The sequence below is a fragment of the Lates calcarifer genome, linkage group LG18, assembly GCF_001640805.2.
Source record: "Lates calcarifer isolate ASB-BC8 linkage group LG18, TLL_Latcal_v3, whole genome shotgun sequence".
Lineage (NCBI taxonomy): Eukaryota > Metazoa > Chordata > Actinopteri > Centropomidae > Lates > Lates calcarifer.
Genome location: NC_066850.1, coordinates 8,050,761 through 8,075,762, shown reverse-complemented (window position 1 = coordinate 8,075,762; position 25,002 = coordinate 8,050,761). Strand labels below are relative to the sequence as shown.

General features: G+C 42.4%; 1 protein-coding gene across 1 annotated transcript; it reads right to left on the bottom strand.

The window, feature by feature from the left end:
• Positions 1-8,100: 8,100 nt before the first annotated feature.
• Positions 8,101-16,830, bottom strand: btg1 (B-cell translocation gene 1, anti-proliferative). Its single transcript, XM_018685628.2, has 2 exons — positions 16,358-16,830; positions 8,101-12,521 (listed from the first exon to the last, which is right to left on the bottom strand). Exons 1-2 carry the CDS (start codon positions 16,500-16,502, stop codon positions 12,118-12,120), a joined length of 549 nt encoding a protein of 182 aa, XP_018541144.1. The 5' UTR covers positions 16,503-16,830; the 3' UTR covers positions 8,101-12,117.
• Between the last annotated feature and the right edge of the window lie 8,172 nt (positions 16,831-25,002).

Genomic DNA, 25,002 nt, shown 5'->3' with positions numbered 1-25,002 from the left:
CTGTAAGATAACCCAGAGTTATATTCTCCACACAGTCGAGTTCACACACGCAGGCTGTTTAGGGATTGGCTGCTGCTGAGTCCCACCCCGCTTCTGGGCTAGCTTCTGTTCCACTGGCTTTCATTGCTCAAAGTAATTTCTCATGTATGACTTCTTTCATCATTCTCCCAGAAACTGCTGAAACGCAACATTAGAATATCGTCTATCCATCCTCTAAGCTGCATGGGTTATGTACAGCTAGCCAATAATATTTGAGCTGATTATTTTCATTAACTATAAGAGGGTTAGATGGTACCTCTGCAAATTCACAGATAAGTTATTCAAACTGGATTACTTGGGTGATCATATTCCTGTGCTTGGCCCAACACTCCATATACCAACCTAGGGGTAAAGGTAGTTTTAATGCAGGGCTGTTTTTGGTCTGAAGACCAATGAAAGACAAACTGTATGGGAGAAATGTGTTTGTAATGTTTGTAGACCTTGGCCACAAGGGGCAGCACCAATATCAAAGTGGTAAGCAAACTAGCAAGCTGGAAAAAGGGATCAAGTCAAAAGAGCCCATCAGAGGGCTCTATCTGTACTCATATAACTAGGGTTACAATAGATAACCTTAATTATTTATCCAATTCCAGGTTGTGTATCTTTCATTGGGAAGTGGTATGTGGGTAATGAGTAACATATTAGTCCCATAGGGCCTGCTACAGTTACTCATTAAGCTGCCAGTCTTATGTAGGTCACGGCTGTTTTCGCACGTTAAATGTTTTGCCGCTGCTTTATCATCCATATCTCACCACCACAGGAGCCAGAATATCACCCAGAGACACAAACTTACTGAATGCAGACCAGTTAAACTCAGTAATGTTTGGAATAAACAAATTACTCTCAGATGTTTTAGGTGTTGCTGTCATCATTTCTGGGAACGGTTTCTGTTTTAAGTCCCAATGCTTGTAAAGAAATGAGCCTAGAGAAGCTTGTGATTATTCAGTAAAATGAAACTTTTTGTATATATACATGTATGTATGTGTGTGCACGTTTATTGTAACAACTGAGGGTGATTTGACTCTAAGTCTCTACATGTTATGTTCTATTAGCTCAAAGGCGTTTTTGACAGTTTTGTTGTTGTGGTAGAGCTGCAAGGGCAAGTGTGTGTGTGTGTGTGTGTCGTAACCCGTGTGTGTACAGATTTGTGCGTAATTAAGTTGTGTTCCCTTTTTGGCTCGGGCACAGTGTGTTCTGTACATTCTACGCCTGTGTGTTTTCGCTAACACGTGGATGCTGCTGACTGTTACATCTTAGCTGTGGGTGTTTTGAGGCCGTTTGACAAAGTGTGTGTGTGTGTGTGTGTGTGTACTCTCACAGCTGTGTTCATAGTGGTGGAGGAGAAAAGGTGCAGAATTTCCTGTCAGCTGTTTTCTTTCTTGCTCTCTCAGTACATTTCCTCAGTTCTCAATCAAGCTCCTTCTCTGTCTTCTGAATAATTTCTTTCTTTCACCAACTCTTTCTGTCATTCACGCCATATTTTTATCCTTCTTGTGCTCCACATTTCCCCTCGGTTTCGCCATCTCTCAATTTATCTCTGTGTCTAATCTCTAATTCGCCCTAATTCCTGATCTCATCCTTCCCGCTTCCCTTCGCTAAATCACCCCTCCTTATCTCCCCATTGTATCTCCCCATCTCTCAGTGTTGCCTCTTGCTAGCAAATTACATCTTCGCATCAACACAAACAGGAAACAGCTGAGGTGTTGTGTTCACTTGTCTTTTTCCTGTCAGTTTCTCAGAAATCTAAACCAAACCACCAGAAACGAAGCCAACATCTCCACCAACCGACCAGCGAAACGAGTCAGGCACAGCAGGCTGATCATGTGGTTGGAGGTTAGCGAGCTGCATCGTGTTTACAAGCAGCAGGGCCTTTAAATGAACACGTGCTTTTGGGTAAAAGATGTAAAACGGCTTTTTGCTTTCCCTTTTTGCTGCTGAACCGAGATGTCCTCTTTTTTTTTTTTTTTTTTTTTTTTTTTTTTTTTTTTTCAATCAATTCAACTGAAACCCAGGTTTGATCAACATCAAATTTACAGCCTTCAAAAGTGGATCCACAGTGTGTGATGCAACGGCAGCTTGAAGTCAAAAACAGTTTAGGTGAAGTACGAGAATTTGAGGATATGAACCTAGCGTTCTGGTGTTTGTGAAATGGCTGCTGTCATAACGCCTCTCACAAGGGGATTTTCTCCTCCTGTCAGCAGAAAGCCGACGGCCACTGATGCAAGTGACCTTCAGTCCAAGCCTCTGTGTGTGTGTGTGTGTGTGCGTCTGTTTATTGACATGAGCACAGCCTACCCACTGTGTTTGTCTATGTGAGTTAACTGTCTACACGCTATAAAGACCCTGTGATTGATTGTGAGTGCCTTTTTTCTTTTTTATATGGACAATTCATGTGTGTTTGCATGTATGTGTGTGAGCATACATGTATAGCCTACATATTTGCACCTTAGTGTGAGTGTGTGGCCAGACCTCATGCAGAGGGCCTCTTGCTGAGCCCCAAGGCCAGGCTATATTTAGGTGGCTGGTTTCACTGTCTTGCTCTCCCTCTGAGTGGTTGAGAGCCTTGCCTACTGATTGGGAGAGGCCGACCACAGGAATATGTTGCCTCCATGTCTCACCACTGACTTTCAGATAACCATATGTGGGAGAATACAAACGGATGAAGACATCAGCAGTGGTTAGCCTGTTGGGTTATCATTAGGATGCAGAGCTTGGTGGTATCACTGCTGCTGGGCAGACACATAATGTGGGACTCTGAAAACATAAACACAGCTTCATTTTGATTCTCTACAAGGGTTGCAAAGTGGTAAAAGCTGCTGGTTCCAGATGTATATACACACAAACGTATATACATGGGAGTTTCCTGTACAAGTTAAAGCTGCACCAATAAATATCTACATATCAGCAATGGTTATAAGACTGGTTATAAGAAACCATAACAGTGTGAGAATGAATATTTGGTTTTGAATGTTGGTCTTGCATTTGTCAGAAGACCAGAAACATGACTCCAAATTAATGCTAGTGTTGTCCATGTCAGCTGGATGTGTAAAAAGGTTGCTGACATTGTAGCCATAGAGACTTTAAGAAACCACTGTGTCTGTGCTTAGAGATACTAAAGCTTCATTGTTTTTATTTCCTGAGAAATTATGTTTTTTTTTTTTAAATATAATGTCAATAGTTTTTCATTATTTTGGCTGATAGCTTTAAATAACATGATTCCCACGAACCTTTGCTGTTGTTGCTTTGAAGAAGAAACCAGCCATGAGCATGAGCAGGTTGAAGTGGGATTAAAGCAGCTGACTATAGCTGCTGAATTTATCCAAACACAATCCAAAAAGTAAAGTGATTAAAACTGCAACAACAGATTGGGCGTTTGATGCTCATTTGGACCTGTGATGACTTAGATTTGTTCTTATACACCCAGGCTTTAACTTTCAGTTTTTATCAAACATAAAAACAATTCAAAAAGTTGCTGGTCTTTTGTGCTGATGATTCAATCAAGAGCCCATTCAAGCCGTGGGCGTGCTCCAACCATCAGTCACTAAACATTTTCTATGTCCCGTTAGATGATGTTAGTCCTACTCGACTTTATGCCTTTTACTTCAGAAACCCTGGATGCCCTGTGCTACCTTTCACTTTGCAACGTTATTACTGTTGTTCCCTCATGTAGTTTTTGTTTCGTTCTCACTCAGACACACATAAGCACTGAAACGCAAGAGTGGCGTCCAGACAGAGACACAGTCTATCACATGATTCCCGCTGAGACCCCTCACCTTACCCCAATAAGGCCTGATGCCAGACTCTGGAATGAATTCCTCTGCTCTGTGAGTGTGAGCTGACTGGTGACACCGGCAGCCCGGGGAAGGAGGGATAAAGATAGACAGAGGGCGAAGTGGCAGAGAGGGTATGAAAGTGGGGAGGAAGGAAGGGAGGGGCCGAAGAAGAGAAGAATCTGGGGAAAAATAGAGGACATAACCTGAGAGGGAGATAAAGAGGGTGAGTAATGAGATTAGCTATTTTTGCTTAAAGAAAGGAGAGAAGGCATGAGGAAGCTGAAGGTTGCTGAAGATAGACCGTGAAGCGATACAGATCAAATCACGCGCTCTTACTTTTCTTCTTTCTCTCAGTTGCCATAAAAAGACATCTTTACTCCACAGAAAAAAGATGGGTTTGAGACTTGAGTGGTTAGCCTGTAGAAGGACAGAGCAACAAATGTCCCACCAATCAGACACACATTATATTACATATCAGCATATTTTCACGCATTCATGAGGTATTGACACACAATCCAAAGAGGCAACACACTTGTATTTTTTTAAAGCAGCACCTTTCATTCCAGTGATCACCCGACAATCACACAGTCCAGTTTTTAGTCCTGGTGACTCTCACAGGTCATTGTAATGACCCAGTTCTTTACTCAAATGAAATGTAAATTGACCTACTGGGGCGAGCTAACATGCTAGCAAGCAGCAGCTGCCAGTCAGTCACAAATGGTCTTGTCTTGAAACTTCTTACTTCTTAGTGACTTCCTATGATTGAACATCATTTCATTAACTGAAGAGTTACTGAATGGGGGAAAAATCTGTCTGACTTAGCTTAGCTTGATAATTTGCTCTCTGTTAGTTATCAGACTGGCTAGCAAATGGTTTAACAGGACTCCTGTCTCACAAGTGTCAGCTTATAATGCTTTTTTGTTGAGCAATAAGATTAAACAAAGGGCTGTTTGCTAATAAGCTATGAAAGCTTCCTCCATTTTGGATTCTTCTGAACTCTATTTCCTCAAAGATCAGCATTCTTAAGATGGTTTGTTATCTGTTAGTGGCACCAATCTGTGTTTAAAAGTTTAAGAAAACACAGTGCCAGATACAAAACATATACAGGGTATTACACTACTTATATTAACTAATGTGAGACTAGATCAATTTCATATGCTGTTGTTTGTTCTCTTTATCACCTGCACACTGTATTTGTCAGTAGTCTGTTTAATTCTCTCTTGTTTATATGACCTTGGGAGCAAAGTCTAACTCGAGTCCAACAGGAGATGTAAAGAGTCACAACTGCTCACTGGCATATGTCTGATTAGTCATATGCGTATAGACACACATAAAAAAGTAATATACAAACTCACTTGCTTAGGAATAAAGTGAAGCCACCATTTGACACTAGCACAAAAGCAACATATTCACACGTCCTTGTTTGATTTAGGACAAGGCTTTCCACTTATTGACTGACTGTTAGTAACCTCCTAAAGACCCCTCCCTCAGTCAAGCCACCCAGCGCAGATGTCGGCGCTGAGGATGAATAGTGCCCTGAGGGGAAGGAGAAAGATAGCTGGTATAGTCTCTATACCCTGGAGACCCACATGGGCAAGGCTGGGATCTGTTTCAAAGAGGAATCAGCTTGTCCTTGGCATTTGAATGATGCACATACTCAAGAGGAACACAGGGGTAGTGGAAACCCAAGGAAAAACACGCTAGAGTACTGCACAGCTGGCGTTTTGAGTTACACAGATCATAAAGTATTTGGCCATGGACACATTTAATAAGAGTTTGTACCAAAGACTTCAAATGACAAATTTCTGTTGTTGATTTTTCTTTTTGCTTCTCTTTTCACAAATGGTGATAGCTTATGATAAAATAGCGAAATAAAAGTGTGGGTTTTTGTGCTAGGGATGCCTGGCAGCACTCCTCACCCCTGCACCTGACTTTGAGAAGCAGTGAAGCACCCATAATGCACACAAAGCTCACAGTGTGAGGTGCATTCGCAAAAAGGCTGTGTGACTTATGCAGCTGCAGCATAGCTTTTGTCCTTTAAGCACAAGAGCATAAACACACACACACACACACACACTCTGCAGGAGGGCTACCCTGTCATCTCACTGGCAATAAAGCGGGTCCCAGATGTCTGCCTCCCCCTGTTTAGCAAACACACACGCTCACATTGTCACTCACCATGCCTTTGTTCTCAGACAGCGACATATTGCTTGTACACAACATTCAGATGCACTGTATATAAATGTTGTCACAGGCTCTGCAGACAGAGCTCTGCAATAGGACAGAGTACAGAGTACACTGACATGTCAGTGCTTTGTCCAAAAAACTAAATATAAATTATGTTCATGTTATTTCATTGGAAATTTAGTAAAGTCAGTATCTTTATATAGACTAACCTGACCTGACCTTGTTTATCATTCAATACCAGTACTGTATCTTAGCATCACACCAAAAAGAATCTCAGTATGTGTTCCCCTTATATTTCCATGGTACTCAGTCACACCTTCTGGAGCTTTCTACCTTATCAAACCATCTCTACAGGGTGACCTCTGTTGCTATGTGAGGGACGTGAGGGCAGAAACTATTACACTGCTGTTTCATCAGTGCCAAGCTGAAACTTCAGTGCAATTCTAAAGATGACAATTTGATGATATTCTGACACATGTTGCAACAGAAGTGAATAGTGATTTAGTATGTTAAGAAAATATTCATGATCACATCTTCTATCTCTGAATTTACATGAAATGATAATGTTCATTTCTGTAATTTGAGCTGCCTCAAGGAAAAATTGAAATGACCTGAGAGATAAATCAGCTGACATGTTCCAACAGCTGTCAAATAGAATATCAAAGTGAGAAGTTTCAACACAGCCACAGCCTTTGAAAACAACTACTTATTTTTAAGAAATGAGAAACATGTCAAAACGTCTTGCTCAAATGAATCATTGCAAAATCCTGTAGAATCTGGATCACGTGTGTATTGTGTGTTACTGTTGGATAGTGCCCCCCCCCCCCAGATTGTTATTTTCATACAAAACAAACTACACTGAGCCATTTAGTTCAACACACCCTGGGAATCTGTGACCTGCTTCCACAGAGATCGAACATGGGAAATTTAGCAGTATGCAGCACGGAGAGTTTGCCTCTATGCTGACAGTAACTTAAAACTACAATACCCACACACCCCAAGCTGCAGAGGCCTCGTGCTAGCCCGTGTTTGGAGAGGTAAAGCCCGACTTAAACACAAGCCCAGTTACCTTCCCTCTGGGTGCCCTCTGCCCCCCCTGCCCCCACACGCCCTCGGCTCCTGCTAAACCAGCTCTTCTCGCTCCCTCCTTTGTCTATGTGTCAAAATGAGCCAAATGTTTTTCTTTTTCCTCCTGCTGCTAAGCAACCTGGGGGATTCAGAACGCTGCAAAGGATTGCAGTCTTAATCCAAACCCTGGGTTTTGCAGAGTCAGCCTGTTTTGGGTGCAGTGGTATTGTGCGTTTCGGTGCCCTGGCCAAGTTAGCTTTTTTTTTTTCCCTGAGTTTCTGATAGAATTCTTGCTAACGGTACCATCTGCCACATCCTATCATTTAATAGGTGGAAGCACAGGCAGTTCCATTTGGACTGAAAATGGAACACTGAGGATGTTTTTTTTTTTCCAAGTGTCCGAAAACATCATGTGCATGAGCATTTGGATGTGAAGTGATTGGATTTGCTGATCAGGGCAGGCAACAGGCCTTTTAAGGGAAAGCAGCAAAGAGCTTATGAAATGTTCCACAGCTACTCCCAGAAATATGGAGCTGCATTAACGTTACTGACAGTCATCCAGTCCCTCAGTGAAGCAGATTTTCTGTTTGCATGTTTGTGTTCCACAGCAGTTTAAATACAAATTATGGCACTATTTGAGCACTATTTGTTTTTAATCAAATTTAGCAGCGAGCTAGTGTCAGCTGCTACTAAACGGTAATGTGCTTATAGTCTATGACCTAAAATCTCTTTATAGACAAAGTGCAGTTTACTGTCCACAGAGAGGGACAAATGTGAGTGAGGCAGGAAAACTGCTGACTTGATCTCCCATTCAGTCCTCAAAGACATGGAGGTCAAATTCCAGTCTGGGCCACAACAGCAGCATTTAGGTTTGTTAGTTTGTAATATACAAGATATATTCTAACATTTAACAATAAAATTCAGGTCGAGTTCTCTAACTTTAAGTATATGGTTCTTGTGTTTTATGTGGAGCTATAGAGCTGTAACCTACTAATGCTGAATAAGTACAAAAAAAGACACAGCTCAGAGGGAATATGATGCCAAGATAGGAAATCTTTTATTACAGAGAAAAAAAAACTTTTCTTCCAAAATATAGAAATCTGTACAACTTCCGCACAATCAATTTACATGAACTGTACAAATTTACAGCAGTTCATCACAACATACCCAAGGAAAAGAAACTGAACACGATAAAGATGTACTGACATGAGATCACAAGATAGACAGCTTTTCTTCTTGGGTAAGCTCAGATTTTTTTGTCTATTTTCTGGTTTTGTACGTAAATAGAAAAAAAAGGAGGAAAAAAAACTGAAAAGAAAAGAAAAAAAGAACAAAGGATACGTCTACACTTACAGATCATGGAAACTAATATTTTTTACCAAAACAACTTTGGTCCTTGCCAACACTCCCATCACAAATGGCTTCACTTACGAAAAGCGTTATCCATGTTAAAAGATGAAATACAAAAAGGAATACATCTAAAAACACCTCAGGATAGCAATTATTGGCACTTCCCATGTGTAATGTTATGTACTCTACCATTTGTTGTACAGTTACAATACATTCTACAATATGTAAAACACCTTAAATGTGAAAGTGGCAATAATTCAACTAATCGATGACAATATTGACGACAACAACAACAACAAAACTGCTGTTCCCTTCCTGTTTCATGTCTTAACATGCACAACTTTTCCATAAGGGTATTTATTGAATGTCCGAGGCCTGAGTTTGGCAATACATTCCAGGAGAGACTCCTCGCGTCTCAAAAGAAAAAGTCACACAACTTCAACTTGACATATTTAGTGCATTTTATGTGCTATTTTACCTCTGACTACTCAAAGCACTCTCACGACAATTCTGTAACCTATGTGCGCACAAGCTGAATGGATGCCATTTAAATAATCAATATTACCGAAGACTTAAACCATTTCGGATGGTGGCAGTACAGTTGAGGAGGTGTTGCAGGGGATTTGGGTTTAATTTTTTGAATTTTTGAAGCTCTAAAAACAAAGTCTGTTAAAAGTGGGTTAGATCATCAGACTAAAAATCCTCTTAAAAAAGAGGATAAAGAGGAGAAAATGGGGATGGCAGAGTGGAAAGATGAGAAAATCTACCAGTGTGACCATAAAATACACCTAGGAAAAAGTGAGACGAGATGATCATCCCGCGTCCGAAATATAGACCAATCTCAAAACATCTTGTCACATGACATAAAATAGCTATAATGGAGCAGTATGATTTTAAAACTGGTGTCCACCATGGAAACCAAAGCTCTGGGCTCCCTTCCCAGTGAGCTCCTCTCCATCTGGCCAACATGGAACCACTGCTTTTCACAGATTGCTGAAGGGAGTATCAGCAGAGAGCAGGGGAGGGGGGGTTAGGGGGTTGCAGTGCGTCAAAGGCTATAGCTCTATTACCCATGATCCTCTCAGGCTTAGGGGGAGCTTAAACACCCCTAGGTCTGGTGATGAGCGGTGAACCAGCCTGCCGTGACAGATTTGGCCAGCAGCTAAGACCCGAGCAACACCGGTAGCTGTACCCGGCATCTGTTCCAGCTTGCTGTTAACCGCTCAACCCCAGAACCAGGAGCGCAGTTGGGGTACGTCAGACAGCCATCACATCCTTTCATATGCATGTAAACAGTTGCTACTCAAACTCAGTAATCAAGTGCAGCGCAATCCAGTGAGATGAAAACAGAAAACAATGGCCTAGTACCCTCAATTCGTCATCTTTGATCCATGTTTCCGCGTCTCTCACTAGCCCCCCTAGTGCAGCTTGAGCACGCCAAGCGCGTGTGCTGGTTTTTATCCATCACTGCTGAGGGAGGGATCGAGGGCTTCTGGTCAGGGTGGGGGATGTTGAATAAGTCCAGAGGGGGGGCTGGAGGGATTTTAGCTGCCCTGGACAAAGAGAGTCCGGCCCTGGCCCCCCCCCCTCTCACACCAGCTCCCCCGTCCCTGCCTTCCTTACCCAGCTCCCCGCGGTAATGGATGATGATATGTGTCACATTAAGTCTACCTGCATCCACAGGGGGTCAGCTAGCAGCATGCTGGTTTGCTTTTGGCTGAACAGGAGGTCTGAGCTGAGGGGTGATATGTGGCACTTGAGGCACTCTAACCCCCCCTCCCTGCACCACAAGGGGTGGCGTGGGGGGTGGGGTGGATTTGAAGCTGCCAAGCTGGAAAGAGGACACCTCCAGTGAGGGTCCAGGCAGCATGATGCACCAGGCTGGCTCACATAAGCCTGATATTAGTTTAAAATCACGAATGGCTCATAATTCATGACAATGAGGTCTTTGTAAGGCAATGCACCTCCAATGCACACAGAAGGATAAGTCTCTCCCTTTTACAAGACCTTGGATATAGCTAATGCAAGTGAAAATAGAAGGCTGACAAAGCCTGGTGCTGTTTTTAATTCAAGTCAAAATTAATCTCTGAACAGTCGTGCTCCAGACCTCCCTTTGGCCAAAGTCTCACACAGTCATCACTTAGTCCAGACCTTTCAGACTAACTTTTTTTTTTTTCAATCAGCAACACAAATCACCATCTGTGTGTGTCTGGGGGGGAAACAGCTTAGCTCTGCATCCTGCCAGAGCGAACAGTGCCATATGAACGGATGACAGAATGTCTCTAACATACCACCAAAAATACTCTCCACCTAAAAATCACCAGCTCTGAAATGTTCACAAATACAGTGTAAAAAAGGTTCTGAAATCCAGAGTTGCACACTCCCAATTTTAATAGACAGAAGTCTATCCCAACGTGGGAGCTACAGTATGAACGAATGGCTAAAAATGGTGAGGGTAATAAAAGCGGTGTGAAAACATGACATTCGAATGGATGGAATGCAGGCGATTTTCTCTATAAAGTACACATCCCACACAATCTCACGTCAAAGTGCATTCAATGTCAATTCTAACAGGGCCGCATGACCAAAATTTGGGTAAAATAGGCCCCCCTTTTTGCTACACTTTGAATTTTGGTGATGCAGGAGATGACAAAGTGGAGGAGGGGAAAAGGGGGCAAAAATGAACAACACAGGAACTTGATTGTGAATTTCAACAACATTCATTAACTAGGGAGAGGGGGGAGGAGACGGGGTCCCCTGCCCTCCCCCAGAAAGCTACACATAACATGGGTGATGGGAGGGCGACAGTGCATCGAGACACACTGGTATCCATAGGTAACAGGTGTCACAACACATTCCACTTGCACTTACATACAGGCCGAGAGAAGGTTGAGATGAAGGTTTTCTGAAGTTCGGTGATGATGGTAGAAGTGGGAGGAGGAGAGGAAGTTAAGACTGAAAGCCTTTTTTCCAGCTACAAGATAAAGAAAACTAATTCCCTGTGGTCCAAAAAGGGTTGTTGTTTTTTTTTTTTTATAGAAAATAGAGATGCTCTTATTGGGTGTTTCTTTACCTTGAGCTTGTGGTTAGATTGAGGCACAATCTGAACCTCAACTTCCTCCCCACCCAGGAAACAAAACAAATGAAAAACCACATTTTGAAAAAAACCTCTGGATTTTGAAATTGAAGGGATAGTTCCTGGTAAAAATTCCTTACAATTTAGGTTTTGGTGTTTTTGGGGTGGTGTGTTGAACATGTACCCATAGTAACCACAAGTAAGAAAAGTGCAAAGTCAATGATAGCCCCTTTGGAGGTGGAGCTGATCACCATGTTGTCAGGAGGGGGGGAGAAGAGGAGCCAGTCTCCATGGTTGTTCCTGTTTGGATGGTTGGTTTAGCTGCCCCAACAGTTCCATTTCCACAAAGCCTCTCCTAAAAAACGGAGTGCCCAGCTGATCCAATGACACAACAGAACAGATGACAATGGGGGAGAGAGGGTAAAAAATATCAAACCTACAAGGTTTCCATCACCTGGACGATAGGCCACATCCTCTGTTTTTTTTTCTTTTTCTTTTTTCTTCTTTCACTATTTCATTTCATATTCTTAGCTTTAAAAAGGCTCACCCTGGTCTGGTCAAATGATCTGACCAGGCATGGCGTGACCCTGAACAAAAGTAGGCCGGGGTGACCGGTGTGCCTCTTTAACTGGACACAGTCATCATGTTGTAGGCTTTGGAGGGACTGGTTCTGCCCAGCACCATCAGTTCCTCCTTGCAGCTGATGTGACTGTCCACCATGGGGCTCACCGACCCGCTGTTTCCTGAGGGGGAGCTGACGGTGGCGGTTGCCGGCATTCCTACTGGGCCGGGCTGCGACTCGTACAGGACGCAGATGGAGCCGTCCTCGCCGATGCGGTAGGACACCTCAAAGGGGTCCACCCAGAGCGTGAGCTCACTGGGCAGCAGCAGGTAGAGTTGCTGGATGGTCAGGCCGATGCGCTGGCCTGCCTGCCACACCAGTGGGTCCATCTTGTGGTTGATGCGAATGCAGCGATAACCTGAACCCTTGCAGGGCCTGTCTGGGAACCAGTGGTGCTTATATTGCTCTGCAGGGATACAGAAAAGAAAGAGAGAGAGTGGAGAGAAAGTTAAGCTTTGGAGTGATAACAATCAGATTGCTTGTCCTGGGCAATATCACGGCATATGCACTGATACATGTCCAGAGAAGAGGGGTTGAATATTTTTTGAATTACAAAGTGCTACAGATAAGTCACTTGTGGAAGAGAGATCTGTAGTGAACTAGAGTTGAACAAAGGTCAACACACAAAGTAGACAGATTGTACTTTGTCTTAGATATGTCCACACACATTATGGCTGAAAAACAACTCTGTGTAAAATGGGAACATCATAAAAATACTTAAACCCAGTTTATTTGAACATGCATGATCCTAATTTATTCTTCTCTTTGAAATCATTTGTAATTTATCTTGAGGTTTAGATCAATTTAATCTCAAACAAAACATTGGTGCCTGATGTTTGACTGTGTGTACTCTTGGGATGCTTCCAAATATCAAACAAGACTAAGGGCTTAATGATGAAGAAAAGTAGATCTTAATCTCATGTTATATGCTTTTGCCAGGAGGTCATTTCAGCAGTCATAAAACTAGATGGGCTCAGACTTGTCAAAATAAAACATCAAATAAATTATGTGAAAAGCATTAAGTGTAGCTTCCACACATTCAAAGATAGAGAAATCTTTTTGTCTAAAAAGCATTTTTATAATCTATTTACTTTAGTTGCTGCGTAAATTCATCTCTCATGTTTCTTGAGTAGTAACAAGCGGTTTCTGACAGCTTATGGCTTATCAAATTTACTGAGTGAGTCTAAAGTACAGGGCGTAGTCGGGCGCAGTAGCGAAAGAAAGGAAAGAAAAACACCACCACCTGTTACAGGACTGATAAGCAGCCATAAAACAGGCGGCCAGTGGGCACGGCAGGCCTACGTGACCAAAAAGACTGCCACTGAATTGCACAATCCCTCCCCTGGCCGCCGACAGTGTCACAAAGTCTCCCATGACTGGCTGAACAAAAACACTGCAAGTGTCGAAGCCCCAGCCAACCATCAGAGACACAAGGCTCCGCCTCTTAAAGTGAGATGATCCTTTTTTTGCCTCAGATGTGGAAGTTTTGGAAGTGCAGTGAAACTAGTGATTCACAGTGACGCCACTCACAGAACGCTTCAGGCATTTTAGTGGTTAAGAATGATGAGCGGAAAATTAAACTGTTGACTGTCTGATTCTGGATGTATGAGGAAGTAAAATATGGCTCATTCCTTCCTTGCAAGTTCAGCTTTGGCATAAGAAAACACTTTCCAATCTTTTTCTGGGATAGCTGCAGATCTTTTTGTTCTGACCTTTTTGCTTACTGACCTCCCTACTTTAGGGAACACACCTACACTCCCCCTTTAAATCCTGACAAGACTCATCCATATTGAATTCCCATTGATGGTAACTGCATTGTGGCCAATGAAAAACAGGGGTAAGTGAAGTAGGCCAGCATTCAAGCTAGGGCCTGGAGGCCACCTGTATGCATCTACAGAATAATGACCCCCCTCCCCCTGTCTTCCCGTGTCTTCTCACAGAAGGCTGTATACTGCTGAGCTAATGGAGGGGCTGGCACTCGTGAAAGAGCACAAGGGGCTGGATGATCTTTCAGCCTCGGACTGAACCACAAAGGCAGCTACCTACAAACCCCGGAGCAGCTGGGAAAGGATCGGCTCAGCACGGCCTATTCTTAAAAATTAGGGCACAAGGGAGGAGGAGGTGGAAGGGGGAGGATGTGGGAAATGGAAAAGTGTGCGCTTAACCTAAAGAGTTTAACGAAAGAGGGTTGTTTTTCCGTTGCAGCTGACCTCGAACACAGGAAACGCATTACGTGAGCCGGTTTTGGCCTGTCTGTCGCGTAGCAGGACGCCTTCCACTCGAAGCCGTTTGCTGGAAGAGTGTCAAAACACACTGCAAATCACAGGGAGAACTGAAACCTTGCTAACTACAGTGACGCAACCATCACGGTTTCAATCCGGTCACTGGAGCTGATTTCCTCACTTCCCTTCGCTCAGCACAAACAGGAGCTAGGCACCCAGCTTTTCAACGTGCAGACACAATAGTGGGTGATTGTGATGTTTCCAGGCACAAAAGAGCCCTGGCTGGCCTAGTTTAGTAGCAGCAAGCCCCACAGGGTACTACCACACACTCACTTTTGTTTTCATACATTTGCCTCGTGCTCAAAACAGACTTTGAGGATACCATTTTTCATTTAATCAGATTATTATGACCTATATGGTATTTATTTAAACAATAGCAGTTTCAGAGGTTACCTTAAAAGTCCAAAATTTGGCTTTAAGTATGGATTAAATCTTATAATTTATATTAGATTGGTATAATTTATGTTTATGTGCACTAAATATAGGTCAGGTTAACCCTGTTCCAGTGGATTTCCCCTCCATTTCCTCCCTGATTACGCTGCTGTGCCTCAGTCTTTAATGTCCTCCTATAGGCGCCCACCAAAACATCCCCTCCCCCACACACAGGCCTCCCAGCCAACTCCATTTCGACTCCAAACTTTTGTCTGTTTACAAACACCACTGCTGGATTCAACTCGCAGTTATTTCTTTCTTCACTTAAAACACTAGTTTCTCCGAATCACGTGACACAGACAATTAGCAAGCCTCCAACAAATAACTGCAGTTTGTATCCTTGTAGTACTCTATTGTTCTTTCGACCTCCTTGAAAGATAAACAATAACCTAAAATTCTTTATAACCTCGATATACCATTTCTGCAGTTTGTTTTATTGATGCTCTTCTTAATCTACTCAACATAATTGTCAGATATTTTTCTGAACACATACCTACAAACTAAGACAAGCTTTGCATAAGGCCCTTATGTAGGTCATCTGCTGTTGTAGATGGAGCGAAGCAGATGTATGGCAGCTTTAGAGCCCTGAGACTGGAATGTGTTTACAGCAGGAAATGAGACACAATCCCCCGAGCAGCACTAATCTGTAAAAACTCCCATAATGCTCAATAATATTTAAATCAAGCCTGTGGGTAAGACTACAGCCTGATTTCCTGGGAAATATATTGCGAAAAAGTGACTTGATTTGATTTCCGTTCATTTCAACCAGTCAATGTGTTGCGTGTATGCTGTTTAAAAGTATGGGCGATTTAGTAAGCCATAAATTCACTTCTTACCATAATCAAACCATAAATCCCAAAAAGAATACCAAATAGTGTGTTACAAGATGGATTAAACACATATTGTTGGGGATTTTGTATAAAAGTGTAAAATATATATATATATGTGTGTGTGTGTTTTTGGCGCCAATGTTGAAATTAGGTTCGAAATCGGACATGTTTTCATTATAAACCTATTTCGTCCAATGCATTACGTAATTGAGCAGCCTCTACCAACTCACTGGGGGCTGTTTTGCTCCATTCTCTGAGAGCTTTATCGACCGAGGCGCACTTCCTTGTTTGAGCAGCGTCTCTTTCCACCCCCCCTCCTCCCCCTCCTCTCTCTTTTTCTTTTCATTCCAAACAAAGTAACTAATTCATCTCTAACCAAATACAGTTTCTTTGTTTCAAAAATGCGACTGTATCAATTTAATCGTCGACCCCACCGTCTTAGACCATCCAGTGTGTTTATACTTCGTCGTTTTTTTTCCGCTCTTCGAACGTGCGCAAACAGTGGTGCGCGTTGGTAGTGCTGATAGTGATACTTAAGAGAACAAAGAAAGGCTTCTTCTGAATCCATCTCAATCATATTACAAGCCAAATTTAAACTGTTACTAATCAAATAAAACCCTGGGGTTAACATGTGAAGTTGCGGTGTATGACAGGGAGCGTTTGAGTGGTGTATTGTGTGAATTTTCTGGTTTCCTTACCTGCCAAAATGTCCTGTAAGCTTTGGCTGAATGTTTGGACCTGTCGATCGTTAACGTGTCCTTTTACCCTCAGAAATCTCGACAGAAATCCGACGGCGGCGTTAATCTCTGGTTTCATCGTTCCCCGGGCACAAAGGGTATGCATTGAGAAAGGCAACGGCGACGAATCCGTGCGCTGTTGTTGTTTTTTTCTACGTGTTTGTCCGACAGTTCGCCTTTCTCTCCACTTCTGAGCAGCGTTCCTTATCTGTTGGCGCTTGTGTTGTTTCTCTTGGCATTTATTAGTCGAGGTAGAGGGAAGTTGTTTTTTCAGAGAGAGTCCGTATGCTAGGACGGTACAGTGTAGGGAAGCAGACGCCTGTTGTTGGTAAATACAGGGGGTTGGGGGGGTCCCTTGTTGCCACGTTTAGACAACCCTCCCTGCTCACTTTCCTCCTCCAGAATGGAGCTCATCGAGTAGGGAGACGGATTTTTATAGCGCCCCCTCCCTCCCCACGGCGACGACACAAGCTGCTACAGCAACAACAGCTCGCCAATCCGCGGGCCTGCCACCGTCTGACGAGCCACATATAGGAGGAGTGCAGCGTTCACGTCACCGCTCTGAAAATAAACAGAGGTACACAGCATGAAACCGCGCTGCATTCAGGGGCTGTGGGAAATACGGGAAGCACGGGAAAAAAGGGGACGGGGAAACAAAAGCAAACGACAACAGACAAAACAAAGAAAACTCATATAATCCTGATTGAAGACGCTGCATTATCAACTAGTAATATGATACACCAAAAGTATTACTGCTTCAGTAGTAATCGGTAGTAGCTGGTAAGTGTGTACTATGAACATTATACTACATAATGCATTCAAGGGATAACAAAAAAGTAGTTCCGTTTAGTTTGCCATAAAATCCAACCTCTTGGCGATACGAACAACACACCTCTCTGATTATCATTTCAGTCGATTAGATCATCGGGTAGCGTCCTACTAACTATTCCCAGTGTTCAAAGTAAATATGAATTTCTACATATCTCAAAAGACCTCACGTAGATAGAAGCCTTCCTCAACTTTAACTACCTTTAAAACTAAATTAAACATGTTTGTGTTTTCCACTACAACTTGACTGAACCTGCACACGTCATTGTCCATTTTGAGTGTTTCTACATTTCTATCATTTTAATTTATAGATTTTTTTTCCAATGTGTTTTGTAAAGCACTTTTGCCTTGCCTTGAATCAGTACTGCTACAGATAAAAATGACACATTATGATTTAAGAAATCCAGTTTGTGTTAAAGTTTTATGTCATGTAACTTTTTTTTGTTGAGTATTACACTGCAAGATCCCAATTTGGGAATAAAACCACTGTTTGTGAACAACATTTGGGTCCCACAGGTTGTAAGATTGTTTTATGGTACCATTATGTTCAAAGTCATGATTTTATTGCTGCTTATTTTCAGGTCAGGCCATGGTAGGCAGGCTAGAGAACAGGTGTTTGCGTGCAAGACAGAGACAGGAAAAAGAGAGCGAGAATGTTTACATTACCGCACTTCAGTGTATCACCTCAGTGCCTGGTTCTTTCTTCTCGGTCTTTTTTCAGTGTGTGTGTGTGCAGGTGAGCACATCTGTGGGTGTTTATTTGCACACAAAACGGGAAGTGTCTCAATCAACAGAAATGGCCCATCTTGAGTGACCCTGTTAAAACACAGAGGAGGCAACATTGTGCCAGGTTTCTTTTCAGAGGCCAGCCACCATGTGCTCATTAAAATCAGTGGAAAAGTACAGGCTGCTGTGTTTTTGTTTGTTGCAGACACAGTCATGATGACCCCACTGAGTGCTCCAATCATGATGCAATCAAACAGACCAGCGCCACACTGATTGGTTCAGCCACTGACCTAAAGGTGTACGAATACACACACAAAATGAAGACATGTGTCTGTCTCACTTTGCTAATGTTCCTTTCGAATTTGGTTTTCTTAAATTCTGTAAAACAGCAGTGACATTTGGCGTCAGTTAGACAGGCCTCTTATCACAATCGCCACTAAAACTGTGATTCATCCCCCTGTCATGTCAAATAAAGGTCTTCTCACAACCAACATACAAGTCCATACATGTGTTAACCCCCACCCTTTCACCACACATTCACAGTCACAGTTTCACCCACAGTTAACACACCACCTCGCTATTTTATGAAACAGAGGAAAGTTTCAGTGTGTTACAGGAGGCCATTTCTGTTTTGTATACGTGTAAACTAACACACAGCTGTGGTTTAATACAGTCGAGAATTTCATTCTCCACAAATCATATCTGTTTAACTCTCTTCACATGTAAGCTGTGACTTTTCACATTACTCCCACATTTCCCCCTCTAGCACTCACATAACTGTGGAATGATATTTCTTATTACAATATTACTGACCCAATGCCCTGCAATATCCAAGTTTGTATGAAAACATACATGCTGAGTGATGGGTAGATAGGAGTTTTTAAGATGCAGCTCATGTTCTAAAAGTTGTTGGTCTACATGTATTAATATCTCCAATGTTATTTGAAATTTTGTTATTACGATTTGTGGGAAGGGACTTTGGTAGAGTTGCTGTATTTTTGGTCGTTGTGTTTAAGAACTACAGTCGGAAATAGTTGAATGTCTAAGCTACGGAATTGGGCATCAATGCACAAGAGGAAAACACACATTTCATACATCAAAATCTCTTAATTTTAATTCCTCCTACATCATCATCCACATCTCGGCTCTCCATCAGTTTATAACATGCTCCAAACACTGGTGTGATTGCCAATATATGGCCGCAGTAATTCCACAATTTCTATCACTGTCCTCATGCATGACTGTCCAGCTCATTGGTAGTTTGTACTGATTATAGAGGAAGTAACTGTTTTAGTGAGGAACCCAGGGGTCAATTGGTCCCTTAAATAGCAATTAAGACAAACGAATGAGCCAGCTGTGGGTACATCAGGCCAGCCAATGAGGGAGGCAGGGCAGATTGATTCTGTCCAATGGAAGAGCACGAGGCGCACAGTCACTATGGGAATCCACGCAACTGCTATGCTCAGCAAAACACAAAAAACAACCTCTTTACAGCTGCTCTTCAAGTCAACACGTGTTGAGCATTTGATGGTCGAAAGAGAAATTTTGACTTGTAGAGTACCGCTTTAACCAGTGACGCCCGTTGACACCAGAGATGATTCACAAATGCCACATAGTAGTAGCTGCTGAAGGAAGTCGTATTACTCCTTCAGGATTTTTACTCCAGGGTCTGCAGCAGTAGAAGCAGCAGAAGCAGCAGTGAAGAAAGCAGGATATTTGCAAGCAAGCACGATAGCGCACATCTGTACCACACACACAACTGTGGACAGGCAAATGCCTCATTACTGACAGAGTGTGTGGGGGTGTGTGGTTGAGTTTTGGCAGCTCCGCAGGGGAGATAAAAGTCAAATAGGATAAAAGAGAAAGAGAAAGAAAGTACATGCAACAACAGAGTGAGCTAGTGAAGGGTGATTAAAGCTGGAAAACCCCTAACCTCCCTGCTCTGTTTGATAAATTGAAAGGACAGAAATATTGTGGACACCTGAAACACACTCACAAGCTGCACCAGCAGTGGATAAAATATGGCCCTGGCTATTGCCAGACAAGGGTGGGGTATCCTGTCGTTATGATGGGCCCTGAGTTACACTAATGAATGGAGGCTTTTATCTTGAAACCGCACGTCAACTACAGTGAGGGAAAGAATGTCAGGTCGGGAATGAAGAGAGAGACCTTGGCTGCTTGTGGGCAGAGTTTTCCAAACACGTTCTTTATTTCGTGGTGGCGAACACACACAGTGTGTATGCACACACCGAGGGTACAAAGAGACACACACGTACTGGCAAAGACACCAACATCTGCGGGTCACACAAAAGCTAAACTAACATAGGCTGTATTCATCCAGACACGAGACAAAACAACGCCAGCGACGTTCCCAGCGCACACAAACACACATGCACAGATCTGAATAACATTCTCTCAACGTTCACAGATAATTATCTGTCTCTTTGGGCAGGATCCAGCTTATCATTTGGGTGCAGATCCAGTGTCAGTGAAATATCCTTTTGTATAATAAAATAACTGGAAATTCTCAATACCTGACCCACTTAGCATGTTTGTGTTACTACTTACCTGTACACCATAATGTTTAACATCTATTTGAAATAGGGCAGATTATGATTTTACACAGAGAATGATGCATAGCACACCTTTGACAGAGTATTCTTGTTTATTCTGGGGGAGGAAAGATCAGCCGTCTGGTGATGTGTTTATCATCAAGTACTTTATGTCACCAGAGTCAACATAAGAAACACTCTCGTGGCTCGTTACTCCAAAGGCACACTCAAATGCAAATGCGGTTCTCAGACACGAGTGATGTCACCGTTCTGCGAGAGTATGGGTGTGGCTCAGATGGGGTAATCACCTTTCAGAAAAACAAGTTACAGAAAGTCTCCACGCCCTGCCCACTTTGATCCTTGGTCACCAGGAAGAGACTCATCTGAGAAAACCACAAACTTTCCATGATGCCCCCTCACCCACCCCTCTCTGCTGATGTTAATTTAAGCAGGAAGCTGTCCCAGCTCTCCTCTACCCCTGGACTGTTGCTCTGTGTGCTGTGGCTTGGCCTTAACTCCCTCACAAAAATGGACCAACATGCACAAAACGTTTTCTGTTTTTCCACAACTCTTTTCCTGTAATATATATTTTCCTACCTCTGATTCGGCTTAACTCTCTGTATTTACTTAATTCATTTTGAGGTTTAAGACCAGATGGATCCTCTGGTTCTAAGCATTATAAAACCTTTTTTATGTAGATATTCCCTTATTCTTGTTCACACTCATTGCTCTCCAGAGCATCTTGAGTTATTCATGTTCCGTGCTTGGCAGGACACAATGCACAGCATAAACCAGGTCTGGGTGGGAAGGATTAAACTTGTCCGTAGCTGTAGATGTTGATGCACAAATTATTCAGTTCCTCTTTCCACTCATACATGAAGCTCTCCACACCAAGTGACTCAGTTCCTCAGTATTCTCAGGCTAGGGGAAAAAGGCAGGGCTCATTCATTTCTTGCATGTGTGAGCTGAACAATATAAAGCTCATATAGTTGTGTAAGTGTGTGTGTATGCCTCTGTGTGTGTATTTATAGCAGTGACATTTGAGATTGTAAGGGGCCTGCCAAGACCAGTCAAATCCAGTTTTGAAAAGTGATTCCTGAATGTTCCCTTCCAGCACCTTCATGTCTTTGTAAATCACAGGTAAGAAGCTACTTAAACTCAAAGAGTTTAAATGATGTATTTACAATCTCCACACTAATCTTAAACCTTAAAATGTAAGTATGCATGTGAGTCTCTTGGTGTCAGGGTTTTCACACATACTGTAATAAGTATCCCACCAGCAGTTAATGTACATTCAGATCTTGCCATGTTCAAGTTGTCTGGGGTCCAAACGACGAGACCATGATGTAAGATACACCTGCTTGGCTGCTTATAACTTATTTGCTGATGACCTCCATCACCTTTTAAGGATGTTCAGCTTAAGCCATTGCATAATAGTAAAGGGAGTCATTCCTATGCTCTCAGGGTCCTATATGTTCCCAAGATTTATTTGACACATAATAGAAACATGACAAATGGCCCTATCTTCCCAGGGTCCTGTGTTCCCTGGCTCTACATGTAGCACACAATGGGAACCTGAAAAAGATGCTCCCCAACTCTGTATTTACTTGACATGGGTTACTGTGGGAACTCGTCAGAGGAGTTTTCCGTTCCCCAGAATTATTCCCTATATGTTGTATGTTGTGTGTGTGGATCAGCGCAGAGAAAGTCCAAATGCTGACTGGCCAGTGTGTATGTGGCATATTGCATGTGGCACGTTGCTGGTCTCGTGCAGTGACTTACTGACTCTCCCTGGTGGAATGGCCAACTTTCAAGCCCCACAGCTGAGTCATTATACATACACTCACACACACACAGACAGCCTGGGCAGGCCACACAGCACAGTGTCTGACTGCAGCACATTTGTGTGAGATATAAATATGCAACACTTCGATGAATATTACATACATGTTCCTCTCACTTTAACTGGGACAGTGTCTTCACACATACTGAATGTTTCTGTGTTGTGTGAGGATTGAGACTGTGGCATCCTGTGTGCTGCAGCTCAGCCTAGATTAATGCCATATTATATTCTGCCCTGAGAGAATATTTAATTCTGATTGGTTGAAGGGAGGCTATTATTTTTAGTTTTGCTGAAATGGACACTTACAGGGAAGGTATTTGAATGCCATACTGTGGCAAGTAACTGAGGAAAGTTTGAGCTTAATTCAAGTATATTACAGCCATATTTTACACTGACATATATTATTTTGACTGAATGTGTTTTTAGTTTCCCTCAAGGCCATAGAAATAAGGGCTCCCAATAAAATATACAGAAGCTAAATGGGATGACAAAATATGTAAAGGAATAGTTTGACATTTTTAAAACTACTCTCTTGTTGAAGGTTATACTGTGAGTGATAGTGTTATATAAACGACAGAATACACAAGGCAGTGGAAAATGAAGATGAATATTAATCATACGAAATAATGGCGAGAGCTTTAAAGGTGGCAGTAGGTTGATTTTGTTACCCTCAGACTGAGCCAGTCAGCCTTTTCCCCTGTTTCCACACTTGATGCTAAGCTAAGCTAACTGGCTCAGACACACATGAAAATGGTATCATTCCTCTCATCTCTGTCTTGGCAGGGGAGAAAAAAGGCATAGCTCCCAAAATGTTGAACTGTTCCTTTAAAAAAGAAAACGCTAAGCATTTTCCCAAGAATCTTACTTACTTTCCAGAATAACCCATAATCATAAGATCTAAAGAGAGTTTAGGAAAACAAAGTCAAGTCAAGTCTTCATATTTTTCACTGTCTTGTGAACTCAGGATGCCTATCTGCCATAAAACAGCATTACTCACAGTATAACTTCAAAGACCAATAGAAAGTGTATGATAACCTTATCATTCAGGTAGATAAGAAGGAACAGAGACAGACGCACACACAGGTTGTTATCACTGGCTCCTGTCGGTGTACTGAGCCTCAACTTGAAGGAAATATTGCCACCCTGTATCCACCCTCTCTCAGAGCTAAAAATGAGAGACAGAGTAAAAGAGAGAGAGTGAGAGAGAAAAAGCAAGAGCGTGAGTGCATGTGTGAGCGAGAGTCACTGACTGCGCTACCTAAATCCCTCAACATGACTCACGCTTTAAACAGCCTCAAACAGCTGGGGATCAAATCCAGTCTGGGCCCACGCAAGCTGTCATTTCACAGCGAGCTGCTATTCATGACACAAGCTATAGTTTTGCAGGGGCACGACAATAAAGCAGAGAGACCATCAAACCAAACCCTCAAAGAGCTCGCAGCTCTCTCCTTGAGATCTGCAGAGGTACGAGCATAGCAGAGACTCCAAACATGCAATAGGGGCTGTCATGACCAGAGGCTAAGAGACCTCGTTGTGACTCACAGGTTTGTTAGAGTTTCCATGAAGTATCGGTGCTGCTACCATAATGGAGGTCAATTTTGCCCATATGTTAGAGCCGTGTACACACTTGTAGACTGTATTAGTCATGCATCCAGGATGTGAAAATTTCCTATGAGAATACTGAAAAGAACACTTTTGGTTGACTGCACAGAACCCCCTTTAAAAAAATAAAAAAATAATCACTTTCTGTGGCTAGAATGTATATTCTTTTTAGTTATGTCACACTGAGCTAATAAAAAAAAGACAATGGTCAATAGCAAGATATTCAGTTGATATGGGAGAAAATAGACAGGCCCAACACATTTTTAAATGGGATTAACGACAAAATGAGCCTTTGGTAAAGGATATGTGTTGTCAATTTAAGTTTAAAATCAGATACTGCCACTTCATATCATAACGGTTCAGGGAGCTGCTTAAGAAGAAAGTCAGACTTGTTCAGTGTGATCCAGGAGAAACAGACAAATAGATAAGGGTGATAGAATTTTTGCTTGAACTTCCCCTTGTATTTGATATTTGGTGATCTTCTGTGTCACAAAGGTTTCAAGAGAAGGAATGAGTCATAATATTTGAAACAGCTGTTTGAAGCTGTTTGAAATAGAGACACTGCAGAGTTAGTGAGCAAATACATGGGAGTTCAGGAGGAAAACCTTGAGTCAGTTATTGTTTTCTGATTTATTATGATTTCTATTTATTTTGTGTTTGATTTGTAACAGCACAGCTTGAAATTGTTCCACTGTGTAAGAAAAGTGCACTGAAAGCTGCTCATGCACTAGTTCAGTCCTAATGTTCACTCTCTCCTCAGTAACATGCCAAGGAGTTTCATCTGAATACTTCAGCTATCCTCACCTACAATTAGGGACAGCATATAATTAAAGCTGCATAGGTTTGACTTAGACCTTTGACCTTTTCTGGGATGATAAGCCAGGGGCTGCTTGTTACAGCATGTTAGAGAGCACTTTAAATAATGACGTGTGAGAAAAAAAAAGTACCGGTTATCGATTGTGGTATTACCCCTGTGCCTTTGCCAGCTAGCTGAGACAGGCAAACATTAATTTGCACTGAGGAAGTGAAAGCACAGACGTCAGCATGGAGGCATG

Coding starts and splice junctions, on each gene's coding strand:
- btg1 (XM_018685628.2), bottom strand. CDS start 16,502: ATGCATACCCTTTGTGCCCGGGGAACGATGAAACCAGAGATTAACGCC. Junction 12,522..16,357: donor CTTACAGGACATTTTGGCAG/GTAAGGAAACCA, acceptor GTATCCCTGCAG/AGCAATATAAGCACCACTGG.